Source organism: Mustela nigripes, chromosome 8 (genome assembly GCF_022355385.1).
Source record: "Mustela nigripes isolate SB6536 chromosome 8, MUSNIG.SB6536, whole genome shotgun sequence".
NCBI classification, from domain to species: Eukaryota; Metazoa; Chordata; class Mammalia; order Carnivora; family Mustelidae; genus Mustela; species Mustela nigripes.
The window spans coordinates 23,995,294-24,016,771 of NC_081564.1; the positions used below are offsets into that span (position 1 = coordinate 23,995,294).

The 21,478-nt window shown below is 45.4% G+C and overlaps 1 protein-coding gene across 14 annotated transcripts in view; it reads left to right on the plus strand.

Annotated features, from left to right (window-relative positions):
* Nucleotides 1-21,478, plus strand: part of DEPDC5 (DEP domain containing 5, GATOR1 subcomplex subunit) — a 138,548-nt gene that overhangs the window by 109,857 nt on the left and 7,213 nt on the right. For 13 of the 14 annotated variants that reach the window (XM_059408904.1, XM_059408903.1, XM_059408906.1 and 10 more), the window contains 6 exons: nt 4,804-4,958; nt 7,400-7,477; nt 7,992-8,124; nt 9,558-9,666; nt 10,936-11,160; nt 16,013-16,182. In XM_059408904.1, the coding sequence (XP_059264887.1) occupies nt 4,804-4,958; nt 7,400-7,477; nt 7,992-8,124; nt 9,558-9,666; nt 10,936-11,160; nt 16,013-16,182 (870 nt within the window). Of the gene's footprint in view, nt 1-4,803; nt 4,959-7,399; nt 7,478-7,991; nt 8,125-9,557; nt 9,667-10,935; nt 11,161-16,012; nt 16,183-21,184 lie in introns of all 14 variants that reach the window. The other variant, XM_059408917.1, reaches the window with a different exon arrangement.

Consider the following 21,478-nt stretch of genomic DNA (forward strand, 5'->3'; position numbering starts at 1 on the left):
CAACTGAGGAACTGAATTTTACATTTTATTTTAATTTATATTTGAATAGCCACAGATAGCTAGTAATCACTGTATTGCATGGAACAGGTCTAGACGTTTAAAATGTTACCATTGAAGTACTTATGGATACTCTAGAATGTCACATTTTCCTACCCTTGTTTATTTTTTTCCTCATTTTTTTCTATCCTTGTTCACTGGATTTTCTCATATATTTATTTGATCTTATTGTATGTCTATTTATTAATAATCTCTTCCTTTTTTTTTTTTTTTAAGAGTGGTGCTGAGATATGAAAATATAAATAACCATTCAGAGTCAGGGGCTAGGATGGACATATGGAAGAGGGAGGCTGTACCTGTGGAGAAAATGTGGTTCAGTTGAGATCAGAAATCCCGAGCGCTTCCTAGGCATAGGGCTGTCCTAACATGGGTGTTCCTTGTCTAATGTCTGTTTTTCCTTCCCATACCCAGATGGCAAACTCCATGAGGGCAGGGGGGCAGAGGTTTGATTTGGAAGGATATTCCAGGGGCACCTAGGTGGTTGGGTGGTTGCCTTTGGCTCAGTCATGATCCCAGAGTCCTGGGATCAAGCCCCACACTGGGCTCACTGCTCAGCAGGAAGCCTGCTTCTCCCTCACCCTCTCCCCCTGCTTGTGTTCCCTCTCTTGCTGTGTCTCTCTTTCTGTCAAGTAAATAAAGTAAAATAAAATAAAAGATATTCCATCCTTCCCTGATACTATAAAGCTTGGGAAACCTGGCTATGGAGCTGAGAGTTATTCCAAGCTCTCTGAATATGAGATTCTGTCATGGGTCCCTTTATGATGCCTCTAAATGCCCTCAAGGAGCCAGGTGAAAGGAAACCAGGTATGCCACTTAGCCCACTTTGTCTTCAGAAAAGACAAAGCAGTATGTTCTGTCTGCCACCCTCGAGGTACAGTTAGAGAGCTGGGCTGGCAGATGTGGCAGCTTTCTGGTGGCTGATGGTCTTCCAGCATCAGAAAGTGGGGCCGTGACAGGCACACAAGTTGGAGGTTCCTTGGGGGTGCCTGTTGTGGATGGTGCCAACCTCTAGGGCATCCCTGGTGGAGCTTCATCCCTCATCCTCTCCCATGGCTTCAGGCGTAAGGGAAGGGGGAATGGGACTGGGGATTGGTGTTGCAGTTTAGGGTTGGTTTATTAATAATTAACTAAATACCAGACTTTATTTGGGTTTCACCAGCTTTTCTTTTAATGTCCTTTTTCTGTTCCAGGCTCTAGTCCAGGGGCACCAAGTTGCATTAATTTTAGTGTCTCCCCAGTCTCCTCTGTGACATTTTCTCAGTTTTTCCTTGTTTTTGTTTTTTAACAATGTGGAGAGTCTTGAGGAGCCCTGGCTAGATACAATGTAGAAGGCCTCTGAATCAGGACTGACTTGATGTTTTTCTTCTGGTGGAGTTATGGATTCTTGACAAGAATAGCTCAGTGGTGAAGTATGCTTCTCCTCACATCATACTAGGGGGTCCATGGGATCCACACAACATCATTGGTTACAGGAGCCTTCATCACTTGGTGTTGTAGTATTTGTCAGTGATCTCCATTATGAAGTTACTGTTTTTCCCTTCCTATACTCTGTTCTTTTTTTTTTTTTTTTTTTTTTTTTAAAGATTTTATTTATTTATATGACAGAGATCACAGGCAGAGAGGCAGGCAGGGAGAGAGGAAGGGAAGCAGGCTCCCTGCTGAGCAGAGATCCCGATGTGGGGCTAGATCCCAGGACTCTGGGATCATGACCTGAGCTGAAGGCAGAGGCTTTAACCCACTGAGCCACCCAGGCGCCCCCTATACTCTGTTCTTGAAGCAAGTCCCTAACTGTAGCTTACTCAAAAGAGGATGGAGAGATTCACCTGCAGCTTCTGGAGGTGGGGGTGTCTATGCAGGTTAATTGGAACCCCTCTGTAAGGAGGATTTGGAATAAGGTTCTTAAAATGGAGTTGCACCTGTGGTGCCTGGCTGGTTCAGTTGGGAGAGCATGTGACTCTTGATCTCCGGGTTATGAGTTTGAGACCCACTTTGGGTGCAGGGACTACTTTAAAATTTAAAAAAATAAAAAATAAAAAATAATTTTTATTTTTATTTTTTTTTATTGCATCCAATACCAAGCACCTCCCACTACTTGCCTTTCCTAGGCCTCTGTGCAAATTCTGCCCTTCTGTCCATCCAACTTTCCTTGTCTCTCTGTTCATTCCAGAAAGGTCCTTCAGGTGGGTTACGGCAGTAAATGCAACCTCCAGAATAAAATGTGACTAAATGAGGAAATGTAGGAAAAGAAAAACTTAAGATAGGATATCATCTGAGGTCTTATAAATTATCTAGAGTTTAATGCTAAATTCAGCCCTGAACTATCTCGGAGCCAAAGAAAAGTGGGAAACATCTATTCTAGGATTCAGAGTGGTCATAAGGTAAAGGCAAACCATTTGCCCTGGAGAAGCATAATCTTTCATGGTATTAAGTTCTAAGCAGTCTCTTGAAAGATGGACATTATACGATATAGTGCAGGGGGTCAGGAAACTATGGGGCAAATCTGACCCACATCTGCTTTTGTAAATAATTCTTACTGGAACAGAGCCACACCCATTCATTTACTTTATTGGGCTGCTTCTGTCCTTCTTACTGAATTGAGTAGTTTCAACAGGGCCCTGTAGCCCACAAAATCTAAAATAATTACTCTCTGCTCCTTTACAAAAAATGTTTGCCAATTTCTGATTCAGAAGGCCTGCTAAAATAAAGCTATAGGAATCATGTAAATTTCTGGCAGTTTAGGCTGGTTGGGCAATTCTCAGGTGCTGTAGATGAGAGTTAACCCCACTATAGGGGTCTGGAAGATAGGACCTAAGAGCTGGGTCTAGCCCCCGTCAATTAGCTTCTTCTCTTTTAATTTTTTAAAAAATTTTATTTCTTTGAGAGAAAGAGAGCACATGAGAGGCAAGAGGTCAGAGGGAGAAACAGACTCCCTGCTGAGCAGGGAGCCCGATGTGGGACTTGATCCCAGAACTCTAGGATCATGACCTGAGCCTAAGGCAGTTGCTTAACCAACTGAGCCACCCAGGCGCCCTTCTCATTTAATTTTATGGTCTAGTACCTGTTTCTAAGTCTTGCTGGTTAGAGGCAGATGGTGATTGGTAATTGCAAGCTGCTTCTTGCTGCATTTCTCTGTGTATTTATGGTGCTAGCAAAGTCTGTGTGGTCTTTTTTGGAAATATTGAGCCTGATGTAGGAGAATGGTTCTTTAAGAACTGGTGACTACTTTATTTCCCAGGGTGCATTCGGTTGTATCTGGAGGTATTTTTAATTGTCACAGCTGAAAATGGAGGGCTTGGGGGTGCTGGTGTTACCAGCATCTAGTAAGTGAAGGCAGGGTTGCTGTTCAACATCTTATAAGGTACAGGACAGTCCACCCAAAGACTCATCTGGCTTTTAGTGGCAATGGTGCCAAGTTTGGGACACCCCATTTTAGAAGGAGTGATTTTTACAACATCCAACAAAATGTTTGATAATAGAAGGCTCCCTTCTGAGGTACTTAAGAAACCCATATAAGAGGGACTAGGAGTCAGATTTTTCCTGGAGTGCTCTGGAAGTGCTGTTCTCTCCAGGTATCTGCTGTGGGGTACAGTACAGCCCTTCTAGGTGAACAGGTCATAGTCCTGCGCTCTCAAGATGTTTAAAGGGAATAAGACCAATAAAATATTACATGAAGCAAAAATTGGCAGCTGCTAGGAGGGGGTTATAGAGATCCAAAGTAGAGAGTGAGAGAGATGGTTTTCCTTTGGGAGCTGGGGTGAGAGTGAGTCAGAAGACATTTTACTGAGGAAGCAGCATTTGAAATAGCACTTAAGATGATGGGTTTTTAGCTTACAGTTGTAGGGAAGGGCACCTTGAGTCAGCAGAGCACACAGACGGGATTAAACACACGGGGTCTGATTTGGCTGGAAATGTGTATGTGGGTGAGTAGCCGGCTGTGCAGGGCCATCACCAACCAGGGTTGTTTGTGCTGGACCTGCAAGGCTCTACAAGTTTGGTAGCTCATGGGGAGACCTGAAAGATTTCAGAGTCATGGAGCGATGGGATTAGAACTGTTTTTTTTTTAGGAGGATGAAAATGGAGGTGGCTGGCAGGTAGTGTCTTCAGGGATGAGAGGCTGCAGTTGGTGGTCAGGTAGGAGACTGTTACAGCCTCTCCTGGGAGAATAGGCATGATGTGGAAATACATGTGAATCAGCCGAGGCGAGGCTGCAGAACTAGGCCTCTCTTTAGAGGTTAAGCTAGAGAAGGAAGGGAGCTACCAGAAGCCCCTGAGGATTGAGCCTGTACACTTAGAAGGTTGATATCCTGCTGACAGACACAGGAAAGGAAGGTTGGGGTGGCAGGGTAAGCCATAGTGAGGGAGGGCGTTTGCTAGGATATTCACCCGTTTGTCTCTAATTGTATTCTCTCTCTCCCACTTTTCAGTCTCACAGGAGTGCTGCCTTTCTTACTATTTCTGTGGAGATCTTTTTTTTTTAGTGTAAATCTGTGGCTTGAGTCAGGTGCTGGAGCCATTTTTTGGTTCTGGGGATTCACTGTGAATGGCGATTTCCTATCGGCAGTGGTGTGGGGTGCAGGAATTCCCATGGCTCTGATAGAAGGCAGCCCACATGAGACTGGGCTGGGCTCCTGTAGCTCTTCACCACAAACCACTGAGGGTTATGAAGGAGAGAGGAATGGGGAGGATCACATATATAAATAGCCTTAAAGAATTTCATTGTTTTGTTCATTTTCAAATCTCCTTTAGGTGTCTGTGGACCAGACAGCTACCCCAGTACTGGACAGCACCAGTTTGGGGGTAAGCACAAGCCAGTCTGTGGACAGAGGCAACAGCCAGGCCTTTGGGAACTCCCAGAACTCAGGGGAACAGAGCTTCCCCCCTGCAAACTCCAGTGACAGCAGGTGAGACTCAGAATGGCCAAACTCATGCACTGGGGAAGCACTGGGGAGGGTCTGGCCTCAGAGGCTGTGGAGGCTGAGTCCAGAGTCCCAGATCCACTATCTGACTCAGCTGTGAGTTCTACCTGGAACTCTACCTGGAACTACCTGGAACTCTCTACCTGTGTAGTTCTACCTGGAAACCTGCTAACTCAGGTCTTAGCGGTACCTGTTTGATGGGGCTAAGGATCTGTGCCCTGCCTTCCTTCCTGGATAGCTGACAGGTGCCCACAGAGACCCAGGGAAGTTATCAGGCATTGTGCAGGAGTGGACTTTGGGGAAGGGATCCTGGACCCAGTCTATCCTGTTGAGTGTGGCACACCTAATGCCTGACTATGGACAATCAGTATCTGCAACTTGAAGAAATGAACAGCAGATGAGTGGCTGGTTGTGCCCCAACCATGGCTGTCCTTTTCCTATTCCTGAGTATCTGAGGAAAAAAGAAGCTGCTTGGACCTCATTTACTTGAGAAAGTTAGCCCTAGGTTTTATTACGATTTGTCACATCTGAAAAACAACTTTTTGATTTCCTTCCCAGCTGTGTTAGCCTTCTAATATTCTGCCCAGTCTATTCTGGTTGCCTCACTGTCCTGCGACCTGAGCAGTCCTTGGTGCAATGGTTTCAGATGTGACTTCTGCATGCCTTTATCCGAGAGCAAAAGGGCCCCTGCGGCAGCTCACCTGGCTGGCCCCTGCCAGCGGCCACCCACTTTCCTTTCTGTCCCGTGGTCTGCCAGTTTTCCCTGCTTCTGGTGCTGGGCACCTCACTCACTCTGGCCAGGAGGGCTGAGGATCACTTCAGAGGCAGCAGGCAGCCTGGACTTCTTTAGTCTCTTTTGTCCCCCCCAGGCCCAATATCCCCATCAAGCCTGGCTGATTTTTCGGCTCTGGACGTCGAGGAGAGTGGAGGGGCTGCCTAGGGAGGGAGTGAATTTCTCTGCTTCCTCATTGAGTGGCAGGTTTTGTTCTGCTTTTGGAAGAAAAGAGGAACTGGGGATTCTTGGGCTGGAGATGAGAAGACCAGAAGTGTCACAAATCATGATGATGAAAATGACAAAGAATAGGTCCCATTTTGTGATGAAGAACTGACTAGCAGTTGGTACTGCCCCTGGGAAATGGGCTGCATAGAGGAGCTAAGTTCTCTGCCATCGAAGATGTTCCTCCAGGCGGGACAGCCTCTTGTTTGGACTCTTGTAGTAGGGACTCAGGACTTAGAAGGAAGTTCACTTCATGGGGGAGTGGGTGGTGTCTTCACAGGTTTTTTTATTTTTTTTTATTTTTATTTTTTAAATTTTATTTATTTATCAGAGAGAGAGGGAGAGAGAGCGAGCACAGGCATACGGAATGGCAGGCAGCGGCAGAGGGAGAAGCAGGCTCCCTGCTGAGCAAGGAGCCCGATGTGGGACTCGATCCCAGGACGCTGGGATCATGACCTGAGCCGAAGGCAGCTGCTTAACCAACTGAGCCACCCAGGCATCCCTCACAGGCTTTTTTAAACCTGAGATTCTGAAATGCTCCACGGAGTCCTGGACGCTCCAAATAGGAAGAGGCGGCTGAGACTGAGGAAAGGGAGAGGTTTTATGGATTTGAGGAGCTTCTGGAATAAGCTCCAGGTTTGGTATGGTGAGCGGCTAGGAGTGTCCCCCACCCAGTAATCTGGGCTCAGCTGTCAAGTATTGCATATGTTTAAAGCCAGACCACTGAGGAGGAACTAAGGTGATAGGTGGTAGAAAGTTCTGGGCTTTGGAAACAGGCAGACCTGGATTCAAACCCGGACCCTGATACCTCCCAGCTCTTTAACCTTTATCTGTTCCTTTAACCTCTCTGAGTTTCCAGTTGACATTACTGTTATTATGTTCAGTATTGTTCACCATTTGAGACTTTGTGGGTATCGCCCCTACACTTAATATTTTACACACATTAGCCTCATGGCACCCCCAAAAGATAAGGAATAGTATCACCCCCATCTTCAGATGAGGGAACTAGAGTCCCTCCAGCTGGTAAGCGATGATACTGGAATTCTCTCTCTCCTGCTCTTACCAGGTTACCTAGCGTTCTCTGGTGAGATTAAATGGTGGGGAAGGCTTTGGGGGTGAAACCAGAGCTGTCCAGGGAGATCTCTCGGAAGTGGCTGAGGTATTAATTAAAAGGGGAGGTGCTTATTAAGGGAAACAAGTTTGGACACAAAACCACTTTGATTTTTTTTTTTGAATCTTAACATGTACGCTTTCAAAGTAGGAAACTCCCCATGAGATATCCCTAGGATATAGTGACCAGCATTCGCTTGAATGCCTTCAGTATCACTGTCATCCTTGGCCTCCAGCTCTGTAAGAATGGTTCCTGAAGGTCATGCTCTTGATCGCACCCGTGTCCCCATGCTTTGCTGACTGGACATTCTGTTTACAGCTCTCAGCAGCTGGCAGCAAGCTCCTTAACTTCATCCTCCACCCTGACGGAGATCCTGGAAGCCATGAAGCACCCCTCGTAAGTGGTTTGTTATATGTATGAGTGCAAGGGTAGGAAGATTTCAGAGCCCTGAGACACAGTGATGCTCGGGCAGTGTGATTTGGTGGATTCAGCTGGCTGTATTGTTCAACAGCTGTGAGACCCTGGATAAGTTCCTTGATCTCTCTGAGCCTAGGTTACCTTGTTAGTAAAATGGGATACTTGTGGTTAAGTTGCAGGCTTAGTGTAAGGATTAAGTGAAATAATTATGTAAATTACCTAGTACAATGCATGACAGCTATAGGTAATTCTCTTAAGTGTCAGATTCCTCTTCCTTCATCTTCTCCTTTTCCCCCGTAACACTTTCTTTTGTCCAATCTTGCAGATTTCTGTGGGTTTAGGAATATAAATATAATTAGAGAAATTATACTGCGTGGAGCCTTACTTCAGAAATTAAATGCTCTAGTGGGAGTCCCTTCTTTTTCACCTTCTCTTTTGCTTGTTGCCACCATGCACACATACCCTGCTCCCTGCCTGCCATGTTGCAATTCAGGACGGGAGTCCAGCTGCTCTCAGAACAGAAGGGCCTCTCACCGTGCTGCTTCATCAGCGCAGAGGTGGTGCATTGGCTGGTGAACAATGTGGAGGGCGTCCAGACACAGGCGATGGCGATCGATATCATGCAGGTGAGACAGCACTGGCAGGGCCCATAGGACCGTCTGCTCAGGCCCCTGAGAAACCAGAGCTGGTCTTTGAAGCAACTGTCCTTTCCAGTAATGGGATCTGTGAGTTGTGGTAAGGCTCTGCTTTTAGTAAATATAAGGCCTGTCTGCAGTCCATGAACGTGCAGGTCTTGATTTGAAAGACACTATACCTTGACTTAAAAATCCAGCAGAATTTATCATCTGAACTGAAGTGTTCTGGATGGAGTCTGCGCTCTTGAACGTTGGAGGAGTCTGTGAAAGATTCCCAGGGAATGCCTTCTCTCTGACCTCCAGCCCCCATTTCGCCCGGGGCTACCTCCTTCTTATTCAGGATCCAGGTCTCTGCCTCAGGGACCTTCTGGTGCCCTGGTCTTACTGTGTCAGAGCACTTAACACAACAGAAGGAAGATGCTGCCTATCTCATTTCATTGTTTCCCACCTTGACTGGGCTCCTTGAGGGCTGAGCTATCTCTTGTCTTCCCATTTCCAAATCACCCTGCTGTTTGGCACACCGTAGGCACCCAGCAAACACTTGCTGAATTTAATGGCACTGTTCAGAACTGGAATCACACAGGAGAGGAAAAGAACAGGGAAGGTCAGGTTGGCTGATGGGGTTCATGCTGTCCTGTCCACACAGAGGCCCCCACTGAAAACAGTCCCAGCTAACTTGTCATCCCTGAAACATAAAATCAGTAGCTGATTTGAATAAACACGCAATCTTCATTTCCCTCTTCGAGGGTCTCATTAGGCTGTTTTACATGACCTTTACCCATCCCTGAAAATCAGATTTTCCTTTTTACATGGTAGAATACTTCTACAGCCCTTAAAATGAATGAGCATGAAGGATGCATTAACAACATGGACAGTGTCTGAAGCATGATGTTGAGTGAAAATCCAATATGCAAACTGATAATTGTATTATGCCATTTATTTAAAATTTACAGTCTCACAAAAACACCTCATATTCTCTATCAGTCCTTGTGCATATAATAAAATTATTAAAAACATACATGAGAATAATGTTATACTAACCATTTATTTCTGGGGAGAGAGGAAGAGGAGTGAGACATGGGAGGGTCCACAGAATATTTTGTTTTGTCTTCTAATTAAAGAATCTGAAGTCAATATAGCAAAATGTTAAGTTTGTTGAAGTTGGGTAGGGGTATACCTGGATCTTCTTTATACTTTCCTGTATGTTTGAAATAATTGATGATACTATAATAAGCCTTTGAATTGTGTAATATAATTTACATCAGGTCCAGCATTTATCCTAGAGCAATCATCATAGCTGATGGGGGGTGAAGAGTAGGGTCTCCTTAATGTTCTGGTCACTTCCTCGACTCCAGGGAACTGAGGGCTGCACCTCAAGATGTCCCTCCACAGTAATTTCAGAGTTTCAATGTGTCTCCTTCTAGAAAATGCTGGAAGAGCAACTCATCACACATGCATCTGGTGAAGTCTGGCGGACCTTCATCTATGGCTTCTATTTCTACAAGATAGTCATGGACAAAGAACCTGACCGAGGTCAGAGATAACGTGAATGCTGTTGCCCATGGGGGCAAGTGTTTTTCTTGGTGACTTGCTTTGTCAAATGATGGTGGTTCTTGAGTTCCTTGTGTGACTTTGTATTCTAAGTAGACAGATCTGTCAATTTCCTGAGCATTTGTACTTAATTTACGCATAACCAGAGTGACTAGTATTTCTTAAAGCTATGGTATATTCTTGGTCAGAACGGTGTGGATGGAAGATAAACCTACAAGAGGCCAAGGGATCTTGGTGTGAGGAAGTTCCCATTAGCCATTTTTGGTTACTAATTTGAGTAATAGTGCTCCCTTCCTGCCCCTATCCAGTGCAGGTGGTTCTGAGTATAGACAGGGTCTGATCTGTAACTTACAGCACTTTTTACTTGCTAGACCCCCATTTCTTACCCCAGAAAGACTATCAAATCCTAGCAAGTTTTCTAAGATACATTTTAACTTTTTTCTTTTAATGAGAAAACATAATTCCAAGAGGGAACCCATTCCAGCAAGGTCAGAGGTAGCTCATGTTGTGCTTAAGGCACCCAGGATTCAGAGCCATGACTCTAGTCCACCCAGAACCCACAGGGACCTTGGCTGGAGGTGACTCCCATCCTGCAGACAACCGGCTTCTCAGCCTCTGGGTTTTGGGAGTCTGATGAAGTGGCGAGCACCTTCACTGTGCTCTTTTTTATCCAAGAACATGTCGGAAGTGGATCTGTGCAGGATTTTTCCTGGTACCCAATAGCATGTCCACGGCCACCTCTCCCCTTAAATTCTCACTTGGACTAATACCAATTTTACCTTCAAGTTGGGGGGAAAAAACCAAAGCTGGTTACTGTTACCTGCTCTGAAATTAGAGATATGAAACTGAGGGAAGGAAAATCTTTTTTAATTGAAGAAAAGTTCACGCAACATAAAACGAACCATTCTGATGGGAACGCTTCTCTGGCATTTAGTACGTTCCTGGTGTTGTGGAAACCCACCACCTCTGTCTAGGGTCCATATCGTTTTCTGGACCTGTAATGAACCCTTGTATCCAGTGACAGTCACTGCCAAACTCCAACTTCCCCCACCCCACCCCTGGGGGGATCTGCCTCCTGTCTCTAGGGAGTGGCCTATTTTGGATATTTCATTCAAGTGGCACCCTATAACATGTGGCCTATTGTGTATGGTTTCACTCACTTAGCATCGTGTTTTCAAGGTTCAGCCCTGCATCGGTACAAAAATGAGCATTTGTACTGAGGGCACTTTCTTTCCCCTTTGCTTTTCCCAGTGGCCATGCAGCAACCCACCACCTGGCACACAACGGCAGTGGAGGACTTTGCCAGCTTCCAGCGCAAGTGGTTTGAGGTGGCCTTTGTGGCCGAAGAGCTCTTGCACTCCGAGATTCCTGCTTTCCTCTTGCCCTGGCTGCCTAGCCGGCCAGCCTCCTATGCAAGCAGGCACAGCTCCTTCAGCCGCAGCTTCGGAGGGCGAAGCCAGGCAGCTGCGCTTTTAGGTAGGTGCTCAGCTCAGATGGGGCCTGGGGATGATGCCGGGAGCTGAGGGAGAAGGGCAGTCAGCCAAGGGGACAATGCCACATGGACCAGGATTAGAGCCACTGCGCCTGTCATACAGGTAGTCTGTCCACAAGGTGGACTCTTGTATTAGCTCCCACTGACCTGAGGGGGTCAAGATCGTTATTATCCCAACCAAGAAACAGTGTCCAAGAACTCTCAAATCAGGGCACAGTGCTAAACCTGCATAAACAAGAGAGAATAGACAGTGGGGCCACTTTTCCCGAGAAGCAGCCAGACTACAGGGCTTGTGAGCTGCTGCTCACTCCTGGTTTAGGACCTGCCAGAAGCCTTCCCAGGACCTTAGTGTCTTAGGATGTCTGAAGAGAAAGGAATCTCAGAGGTTATCCATTCCAGACACTGAGGCTGAGCATGAATCTTTCTTCCAGCTTTCTTCCCCAGATGTGCTCACCACATCAAGGGATGTAAACTAGGAGTCTTCCCTCCTTTCCTTGGTGCCTGCAGTTCCAAGATAGGGGTGCACATTCACGTATTGAATGGTAGTGACCTCTTTTAGGAAATGGGACCTCTGCTCTCAAGGACTGGACTGGTGGGTTGGGCTGTAAACGTCTTTAGGCAATGCATGCTCTAGGCAAGCAGTCACAAGATTTTCCTCAATGGCAGGTTGGAGAGATCCTAAAAAACCTCTGGAAAGAAGGGAGGAAATGTGACATAGATCAAACTCCAGGGAAATTCCACCTTCTGCCTAGTTTGCCTGGAAATGCCCAGCTCATTAGAATTCTTACCTAGCTGGTAGAATGGAAATGCTAAGAGTCATGATGGTTTCCAGATCGTCAGATTCACTTGGGTCCAGATGTAGCTTTGAACCTTGCCTTATACCTTCACCCCAGCATGCCCAGCACTGTGTGAGAGAATTGGGGGGGGCATGGAGAAGACAAAACTATGAAGAGAGTGGCTCCCCTAACCCCAGTAGTCACAACTTACCCGCTTCCTTGCATTGCATTTTTAATTCTGCCCCTCCTTGAAGTCTTTTGGAAAAAAAGAGGCCATCTACTCCCTACCTACTAGTTACCAGTAGCACACCACCCCCTCCCCCCTGCCCTCCACACCACCACCCAGTGAGGCAAAATATCTCCTGACATTGTCCAATGTCCCCACTTACTCCTGGGTCAGAGTTACTGCTTTGGGAACTGTCCTCTTTGCATCATCATTCTGGTTTTGGAGGCTCCTTGACAGTTTCTGCATATGCACATCCTCATTAACAAAGTCTCCTCCTTCAGCAGGCTGGTGGAACCCTCTCCTGTCCGCCATAGTCCTAAGCTTAAGGTGAGATTCAGATTATTCATTTTAGCTTTGGTTCTTAGTTACTTCAGAAAAATTGCACTTAAAGAGGAGCACCGTATGGAAAAAATAAGTCATCTTCTCAAAACAAAGGGAGAGTAAGGAGGAAGAGAGGATTTAGGTCTTCATCAGGTGGTTTATTAAGCAGGTGTCCTTCACTTGGGGTTTGCATGTGGGCGTTACGGTGTTGGCATTGATTCTGAAACCAGAAGGAATTTCATATGTTTGCCTCTTTTCTTGAAGCTGTCCTTTCATTAGTTTTCCAGTGGCTCGCAGGATTATAGTAGAATTTCATTCATCCGCTTCTTTTCCCGTTAACCCCCACCCCCCACAAGAAATGTGTTTCTTACCACTGCTAATTCTATCTAGCAACACCCCTCAGACCTCTGTGTTAGGATAGGAGCTACTTCTTCCGAGCCTTTTTTTTTTTTTCCAGGTTAGAATGTAGACATTTACTTAAGTGAGAAAGATGAGTTATCTTTGAATTGGACTGTCCTCAGTGTTGGTTTTTTCCCCCTCAGGAAAGAAAAAATTAATCTGGTTTATAGGGGGAAGAAGAGGTGTGTATCATTTATGACCTGCTTCCCTTTCTGTTTTTTTCGGCGTGTTCCTTTTCCAACCTTTCATATTCTTAGTTGGAAATCTGCTTGTCTTAGCAGAAAGACATTCTGATATTTCTGATGGGTGCCACAGTCCTGTCTGCCCTGGCCCATGGTGGCTCCCACTTCTCCCCTCATGTTGTCATTTGTCGCCTACCTGTGAAACTACAAGGGCATCTGAGACCCAGGGAGAAGCAGCACTGTATCCCTTAAGCCCACTCACACACCCTTGACTTCTCAGTTTTTTCTTGATAACCCCACTGGGTCTCAGGGTCAGAAGAGGCTGCCACACACCTCGGTCCAAACCCTGATGTGTGAATGGTTTCCATCCCACTCCTAATAAGTGGGGAGCCAGCTACTCCTTGAAAACTACCCCCAACACGGCATTCACTCCTGTGACTGACTACTCTTTCCATTTTGGGGCAGCTCTGGGTGTGACTATTGATCTCTGGTGCCCTACCTGAGACTGCAGTCTCTCCTCCTCTAGTGGCACTCATCCCCTCCCAGTTCATTGTCAGCCCCCTTGCTGTGACCCGGGGCAAGGACCCTCAGCCTGTTCCTCCTCTGGGTTTGCCCCTGTTTACTGCAACTCAGTGTAGCTCACTGTCCCAAGGTGAGTAAGTTTGTTCTTATGCAACTAAGGAGTGATTCAGAGAACTTGCTGGAAGCTGCAGCACAGCTGGGGCCTAAACCTTTGTCAGCATTGTTAGCCTACTGGCCATGTCTATACTGTCGAATCTCATCCCTGAAGTAGTGAAAGCTAGTGGTATCTTGAGCCTGTAACCACTTGGCTGAACGGGACACTTCCTTGGGCTTCCTCAGACTAGGCCATTCTGAACTGAATATGCCAGATGGGAGAGAGGAGATGTGTGAGGTTCTCTGCTGGTGTTTACTGAGTGCCCTTTCTGTTGTGACCCTGGCTTTTCCCCCCCGGGAGGACTACCCCATCCAAGACGAAAGAACAAAGCTTTATTCCTTTGATTGGGGCTATTAAGTAAAAGGCTACTGTGGTTGGGCCATGAATCAGGAACACAAGGCCGAGACAGAAACTAGTTCTGATGAGACTTCTAGCATTGAAGCCACCATGTTCTTTAGCCTCAAGTGTCCCAGATGGCTGAGCAGTGCCCATGGGAGTCATGGCAATGCCTCATATTGAGCATTGCTGAGCTTGTAGCTTAAATGGGGGAGGAAGGAATAACAGGAGGGTTTCAAGTGGGGTGGCTAAAGAAGAAGGAAAGAGGGGGGGTAGTCTGCAACCTCCTGGCAGCCATGTTTTCCTTGATCCTCAACCCTCCTCCAGGAAGCAGCTGGGTGGACACCACCTCAGTTTGCAAATGAGGAACTAAACCATTAGAGCTGAAGCCCTGTCCTCAGGGGCACCTGGCTGAATGGCCGAGCATAGACCTTCCAACTCCAAAGGAAGAACATTTCCCATTTTGCACATTCTGGCTATGTGAGCATGATAAGCTGTATACCCAGCAGCTGAATATCAGTCCACCCCGGGGCCATTCAGCATCCTGGCTGTAGCTCCACTGCTGCTCAGCAGGAGCTGATTAAAATTGCTGATTCAAGAGCCATTTTATCCTTGTCAGTGGTAAAAGCCACTCAGGGCTTCTACCTGCAAAACCCAGAACTAAGCTGATGGCTTCAGATAATGGGATACCTTTGGATTCATGGGGCTGAGGAGAATGAGGAGCTGATAATAGTTTGTAGAAACCCGACGTCTGGCACTGCCCAGTCAGGCAGAGCAGAGTCCTGATCTTTCCATTACTTCTGAGCCTCCTTCAGGCCTTCAGTCTGGTCAGGAACTTGATTGATCCATCCTTAAAACATCCCTATCTTGGGTTGAACAGGATTTCTGAGCAAGAATTCCAGATAGGATGAGCTAGTTGGATACCAGTGTAGAATCTGAGCAACATGCCGTTGGAACAGGGTGTTGAAATTCATTATGAGGTTTCGATGCTTGAGAAAAGATTCTAGAACTATTGTCTTCCTGGGCTGAAACCAGAAAAACGAGACTTCCTCCTCCTCACTGTGGTCTGGGCTGTCTGTCCCATGGTGTCCCTTTGTGGGTCACTGGAGGGGGAAGATCTGGGGTTCAGCCTGGCTGAGGTTCTGACTCTGATCTTGGTCAAGGCATTTCTCCTTCATGGGCTGCTGTTTCCTCATCTGCAAATGAAGGAGTTGGAGCCAATGAGGGGAGGCAAACTATGGCTTAACCGGCCAAATCTGGACTACCATCTGTTTGTTTGTTTGTTTGTTGTGTAATAAACTTTATTTTTAGAGCACTTTTAGGTTCACAGCAAAGTTGGGTGGAAAGTACGCAGAGTTTTCATATACTCCCCGCCCGAGCACATGCGCAGCCTCCCCCACTGTCTATGCCCTGCACCAGAGTGGGGCGTTTGTTACCGTTGGTGAACCTACGTTAACAAGGATCCCCCCGGGCCTCTGGCTTACATTCGAGTTCACTGCTGGTGTTGTATATTTTGAGTTCTGATGCACGTGTAAGGATGTGTATCCACCATGATAGTATCATACAGAATAGTTTCACTGCCCTAAAAATCTTTCTGGTTTTGTAAATAAAGTTTTACTGGAACACTGCCTGGCCTATTCATTTACATGTCTCTGGCTGCTAGTGCACTGCAATGGCAGGATTGAGTGGCTGAAACAGAAACCACAGAGCCTGTAAAACCCAACATATTACCAGGCCCTATGTAGGAAAAGTTGACTGACCCCTGAACTAGATGATTTTCAGGAAGCTTCTAGAATCTGTGATTTTCGAGTAGGTGATTCTGCAGATGTGTATCTGGATGCTTAGCTGTTTGTTCTTCCACTTCATCCCAGTCTTTCTTCTCCCTCTCTCTCTCGGGGTCCCTTCAATGTGCTGATGTAGCTGCCACTGTCCCAGAGCAGAGGACTGTGACCCTGGACGTGGACGTGAACAACCGCACAGACCGGCTGGAGTGGTGTAGCTGTTACTATCATGGCAACTTCTCCCTGAATGCGGCCTTTGAGATCAAGCTCCACTGGATGGCTGTGACTGCCGCAGTCCTCTTCGAGATGGTGAGCCTCCTTGTGTTGTGGTCAGGGCCTTGGCTCACCTTACCGAGGGGCACAGTGGATGCTTGGTAGAGATTTGTGTCACTATTTTTTCCCCCTTGGGTTCAGGCTCCGATTACCTTTCACCTGGACTGTTTGGAATAGCCTTATAAAAAATTTAAACACAATAAAAAATTGAGACAGTCAACAAAGAACTAGGTCAGGGTTTCTCAGCCTTGTCAGCCTTCTCTTGACATCTAGAGAGGGATAATTCTCTGTTGAGTGGGGCTGTTCTGTGCATCGTAGGATGTTAGGCAATATCTAGGACCTCTACCCTAAATGCCAGGAGCATGCCCACCTTGGGACAACCAAAAATGTCTCCAGATAATGCTGCATGTCCCCAGGGAGGAGGAATATTGCCCTCAGTTGAGAATCCCTGGTCTCGAGTGAAAAGTAAATCCTTCCCCCACCCTTACCCCGTTTCCAGGGATTTCCATCTAAAAGCAACCACCCAGAGGTGGGTAAGGGTTGGGCTAAATGGGTGTTAGGTAGTAAGGAAGTCACTTATGTTTAGCACGAGGTGTTCTATGTAAGTGATGAATCACTAAATTCTACTCCGGAAACCAATATTATGTTCTATGTTAACTAACTAGAATTTTAAATGAAAATTTGAAGAAAAAAATACAGGCAGCCCCCTGTTGCACCTGGCTGGCTCAGTCAGTAGATTGATCTCAGGGTTGTGGGTTTGAGCCCCACATTGGGTGTAGAGATTACTTAAAACAAAACAAAAACTTAAAAAACATTTTTTTAATGAATAAATAAAAACAGCCACCCCACCACTTTGTTGAGTGTACTTCCAGAGATAGTATATGCACATACAAATCCTTGTTACCATTTTTTTTTTTTTAACAGCTATGGTAGCTTGGAATACTGTAGTTGACACTTGAACAGCAGGGGTATCAGGGATGCTGACTCTATGCAGTCAAAAATTTAAGTAAAACTTTTGACTTTCCAAAAATTTAACTACTAATAGGGTACTGTTAACCTGCAGCCTTAAAGGTAACATAAACAGTTGATTAACACATTTTGTATGCTATATGTATTATATATTGTATTCTTACAATAAAGTAAGCTAGGAAGAAGAAAATGTTATTAAGGAGATCATAAGGAAGAGACAATGCATTTATAGTCCTCTGTTTATAAAAAAAAAAAAAACCCACGTGTAAGTGGACCTATGCAAACCTGTGTTGTTCAAGTGCCAACTGTATTTGCAATGTGTTTTTTGTCCTACTACTATTACTATTGCTATTGCTATTACTATTACTATTTTTGTTCTGTTACTGTATCCTCAGTATGGGTTTAAATAAGTCTGCTTTGTTGTGTTTCAAACAATGTGCTTCATTGTTTTTAAGTGCTACAGAATATTTTGTTATTTGTGTGTATCATTGTTTACTTTTTTTTTTTTTTAAAGATTTTATTTATTTATTTGACAGATGGAGACCAGAAGTGGGCAGAGAGGCAGGCACGGGCAGGTGTGGGGGAGCAGGCTCCTGCAAGCAGAGAGCCCGATGTGGGGCTTGATCCCAGGACCCTGAGATCATGACCTGAGCTGAAGGCAGAGGCTTTAACCCACTGAGCCACCCAGGTGCCCCTGTATCATTGTTTACTTAACCAGCCCCTTGACAGTGGCCATCACTGCCTTTGACTCTAGCTCTCAACAGGGGTCAGGTTGGGGGAGAGAGTGTGATTTTGTCCCCGTAGGAGCATTTGGTAACATTTGGAAACATTTTTACTTGACACTGATGGTTGAAGAGTGCCATTGGTGTCTAGTGGGGTAGACACCAGGGATACTGCGCATCTCTCTATAACACCTTACATAGGACAGCCTCAACGACAAAGAATTAACCAGCTAAAGTTGAGTGCCAAAGCTGAGAAGCTGTCTTCTAATTGGTCTTCTGTCTTTTGTCCTTCTAGTCAGCCTGGCCGGTCTGTCTAATCGGGTCACTCACTGCTCGCACTGAGAGAGCAGCCTGGCAACTGCCATCGCTGGTCCCAATGTCTTTAGAACAAGCCCTCCTTAACCAGGCTGTCAGAATCTTCCAGGTGCCCTCTTGAACCATCTTTGCAGCCTGCCACTCCTTTAATACACTCTCCCCTTCAACCCAGAAGAATGCTTTTCTGTGGCTTTAACGGAGTCCTGCTGTCCTCCTACATTGGCGCAAGCATCTCATTGCTTTGCTGAGAGCAACCAAAAGGTTCAGGAAGACTTTACAGAAAGCTAAGATATGACCAAAGAGAGTGAGCATGGCATCAGCTGGCCGCATATTGTTTTTCTCTGCAGGGCTCAGAAGCCTAGTTTTGTCCCACAGGGCATGATACCCTGGGGAAGAGATTTGTCTTTTTCTCTGCCTGCCCATCCCCAGTCTGCCTCTGCATGGCATTAGTGCCTCTGTGGACCCCTTCCCTGCAACACTGGAACATTCTCAAGGTCCAAATCAAAAGAGATGCCCCGCGGAATGCTTGGGTGGCTCAGTTGGTTATGCATGTGACTCTTGATCTCAGCTCAGGTCTCAATCTACGGTCATGAGTTTAAGCACCACATTGTGGTCCACACTGGGCAGGGAACCTACTTTAAAAAAAAAAAAAACAAAAAAACACCAAGCCACCTGTCTGGCTTAGCTTTCAGAGGACACTGGCTCTTCTCCAGCCAGTTGACACTGGGATAAACCACTTCCTCCAGGCAGAACTAACCCTCTGACCTGGTAAACTAAGCCTTCTCCTTGGAAGCCCTACCAGATAATCCTATCTCAAACAACATGACCATAACATTCATAGATGCACACGTATAGTCACAGTTCCGGGAAGAAGAGTATCTCCCCCGGGGAGAATAGCAACTGTCTTTAAAAATACACTTTTCACACCAATTCATGTAAAACCCACTGAAAGCTGCTAATCCCTTTATCATTACAGATTTGACCCTTGAATAGCAGGGGTTTGATTTTTAAATCAAAAAAATTTTTTTTAAAGATTTTATTTATTTATTTGACAGACAGAGATCACAGGTAGACAGAGAGGCAGGCAGAGAGAGAGAGGGAAGCAGGCTCCCCGCAGAGCAGAGAGCATGATGCGGGACTCGATCCCAGGACCCCGAGATCATGACCTGAGCCGAAGGCAGCGGCTTAACCCACTGAGCCACCCAGGCGCCCCTTAAATCAAATTTTTAAAGTATATACAATACAGTACTATAAATGTATTTTTCTCTTATGATTTTCTTAATAATGTTTTCTTTTCTCAAACTTACATTATTGTAAGCATACAGTATATAATACCCATAATATACAAATATATGCTAATCAATTGCCTTTCTTATTGGTAAGGTCAACAGTAGGCTATTAGTTAAGTTTTTGGGGAGTCTAAAGTTATACTCAGATTTTTTTATTGCATTGGGTGTTAATGCCCCTAATCCCTGTGTTGTTCAAAGGTCAACAGTATTTTTTAAGTTTTCAGAAATCTGTAGCATAGATTAATTATTATTTTAAGGGAGTGTCCAAATTTGTTATAAATTACAATTTATTATGTAATTTTATAATATGTAATATTTATAATATTGTAATGTCTTTTGTAATATTAAAATATGACATATTTTAAAATATGACATAAAATAAAAAGAGCCTTAGAAATTATTTTGGTCAGAGGCACGTGACTGGCTTAGTAGAGCACGCGACTCTTGATCTTGAGGTTGTGGGTATGGGCCCTGTGTTAGGTGTACAGATTACTTAAAAATAAAATCTTTTCTTTTTTTTTTTTTCAAGATTTATTTATTTATTTGACAGAGAGAGATCACAGGTAGGCAGAGACGCAGGCAGAGAAGAGGGGGGGAAGCAGGCTCCCCCCTGAGCAGAGAGCCCGATGTGGGGCTCAGTCCCAGGACTCTGAGATCCTGACTTGAGCTGAAAGCAAAGGCTTAACCCACAAGCCACCCAGACACCCCTAAAAATAAAATCTTTAAGGAAAAAAAAAAAAAAAAAGAAAGATTATTTTGGTGAAACAGAAATCTTGGTTTTTGTTGTTGATGTGTTGTTGTTATGACTGTTTCTAGGGAAAAAAGCTAAGAGTGGTCCCCTTCAATTTTTAACATAACCGTATCTATTTAAATTAAATTATCGCTCAAAATAAATAGCTAAATAAATAAATACACACACACGTATTTATATATTTTAAGATTTTATTTATAGTAGAGAGAGACTGGGAGCACAAGCAGGGGAGGGGCAGAGGGAGAATCAGACACTCCGCTGAGCAGGGAGCCTGATGGAGGGCTTGATCCCAAGACTGTGGGATCATGACCTAAGCCAAAGGCAGACGCTTAAGTGACTGAGCCACCCAGGCGTCCCTTGAAATAACATTTGACACATACCTCATCTGTATGCCAAAGCCACAGACATGAGGGTTTTTTTTTTTATATATGTAGCTTTATGGTTCAGAAAGTATTTTTTTTTTTTTTACAGATTTTATTTATTTATTTGACAGACAGAGATCACAAGTAGACCGAGAGGCAGGCAGAGAGAGAAAGGAGGAAGCAGGCTTCCCGCTGAGCAGAGCCCAATGCAGGGCTCGAACCCATGACTCTGGCATCATGACCTGAGCTGAAGGCAGAGGCTTTAAGCCACTGAGCCACCCAGGAGCCCCTAGAAAGTATCTTAAGGTGTAGAAATTTGCCATTGTTCTCTAAGGAAATGGTACTGATGGGGAGGTTTGTCTCGCTGCCCCAGTTAACTTTGGTTCAGAGTCTTTGGACAGACGGCTTTTGGGAGTTTGCCGGAGAGAGATTTTCATTCCACCAGGTCAGGGCTTATCACTTTTGGCCAGAGGCCACCACAGTTATCTTGTGCCCTGAGTCATGTCCCTTCCAGCCAGCCTGAGTGGATTGTTTTCCTATTTGATACTTTGGTCTTAGTAAATTTTTGATAAAGGATAAATTTAGAAGGACTTAACTTATATCCTGTGACCTTCCTCCAACGTCCTATAGAATGAGAAGGCCATTTAGGAGGCAAGAAATAGCTCTCTCCTGTCGCTTCCTCCCAGAAGAAACACTGAAGTTGCCGAAGCTTGAATTGGGAGGAGGAACCACTTAACTCACAGTTCTTCAAGTATCTGTCAGAGGAGCAAACTGTGCTGTTTCCTGACCAGGACCAGTTTGGAGCCAGTGAACATGAATAAATGAACACGCCAATCAATACGTATGCCGCCACGGTGGCAGCCTCGTTCCCTAGGAAGTATTTTCTCTTGTCTGAATTCACTTGGAGATGACTCTGTTTCTGTG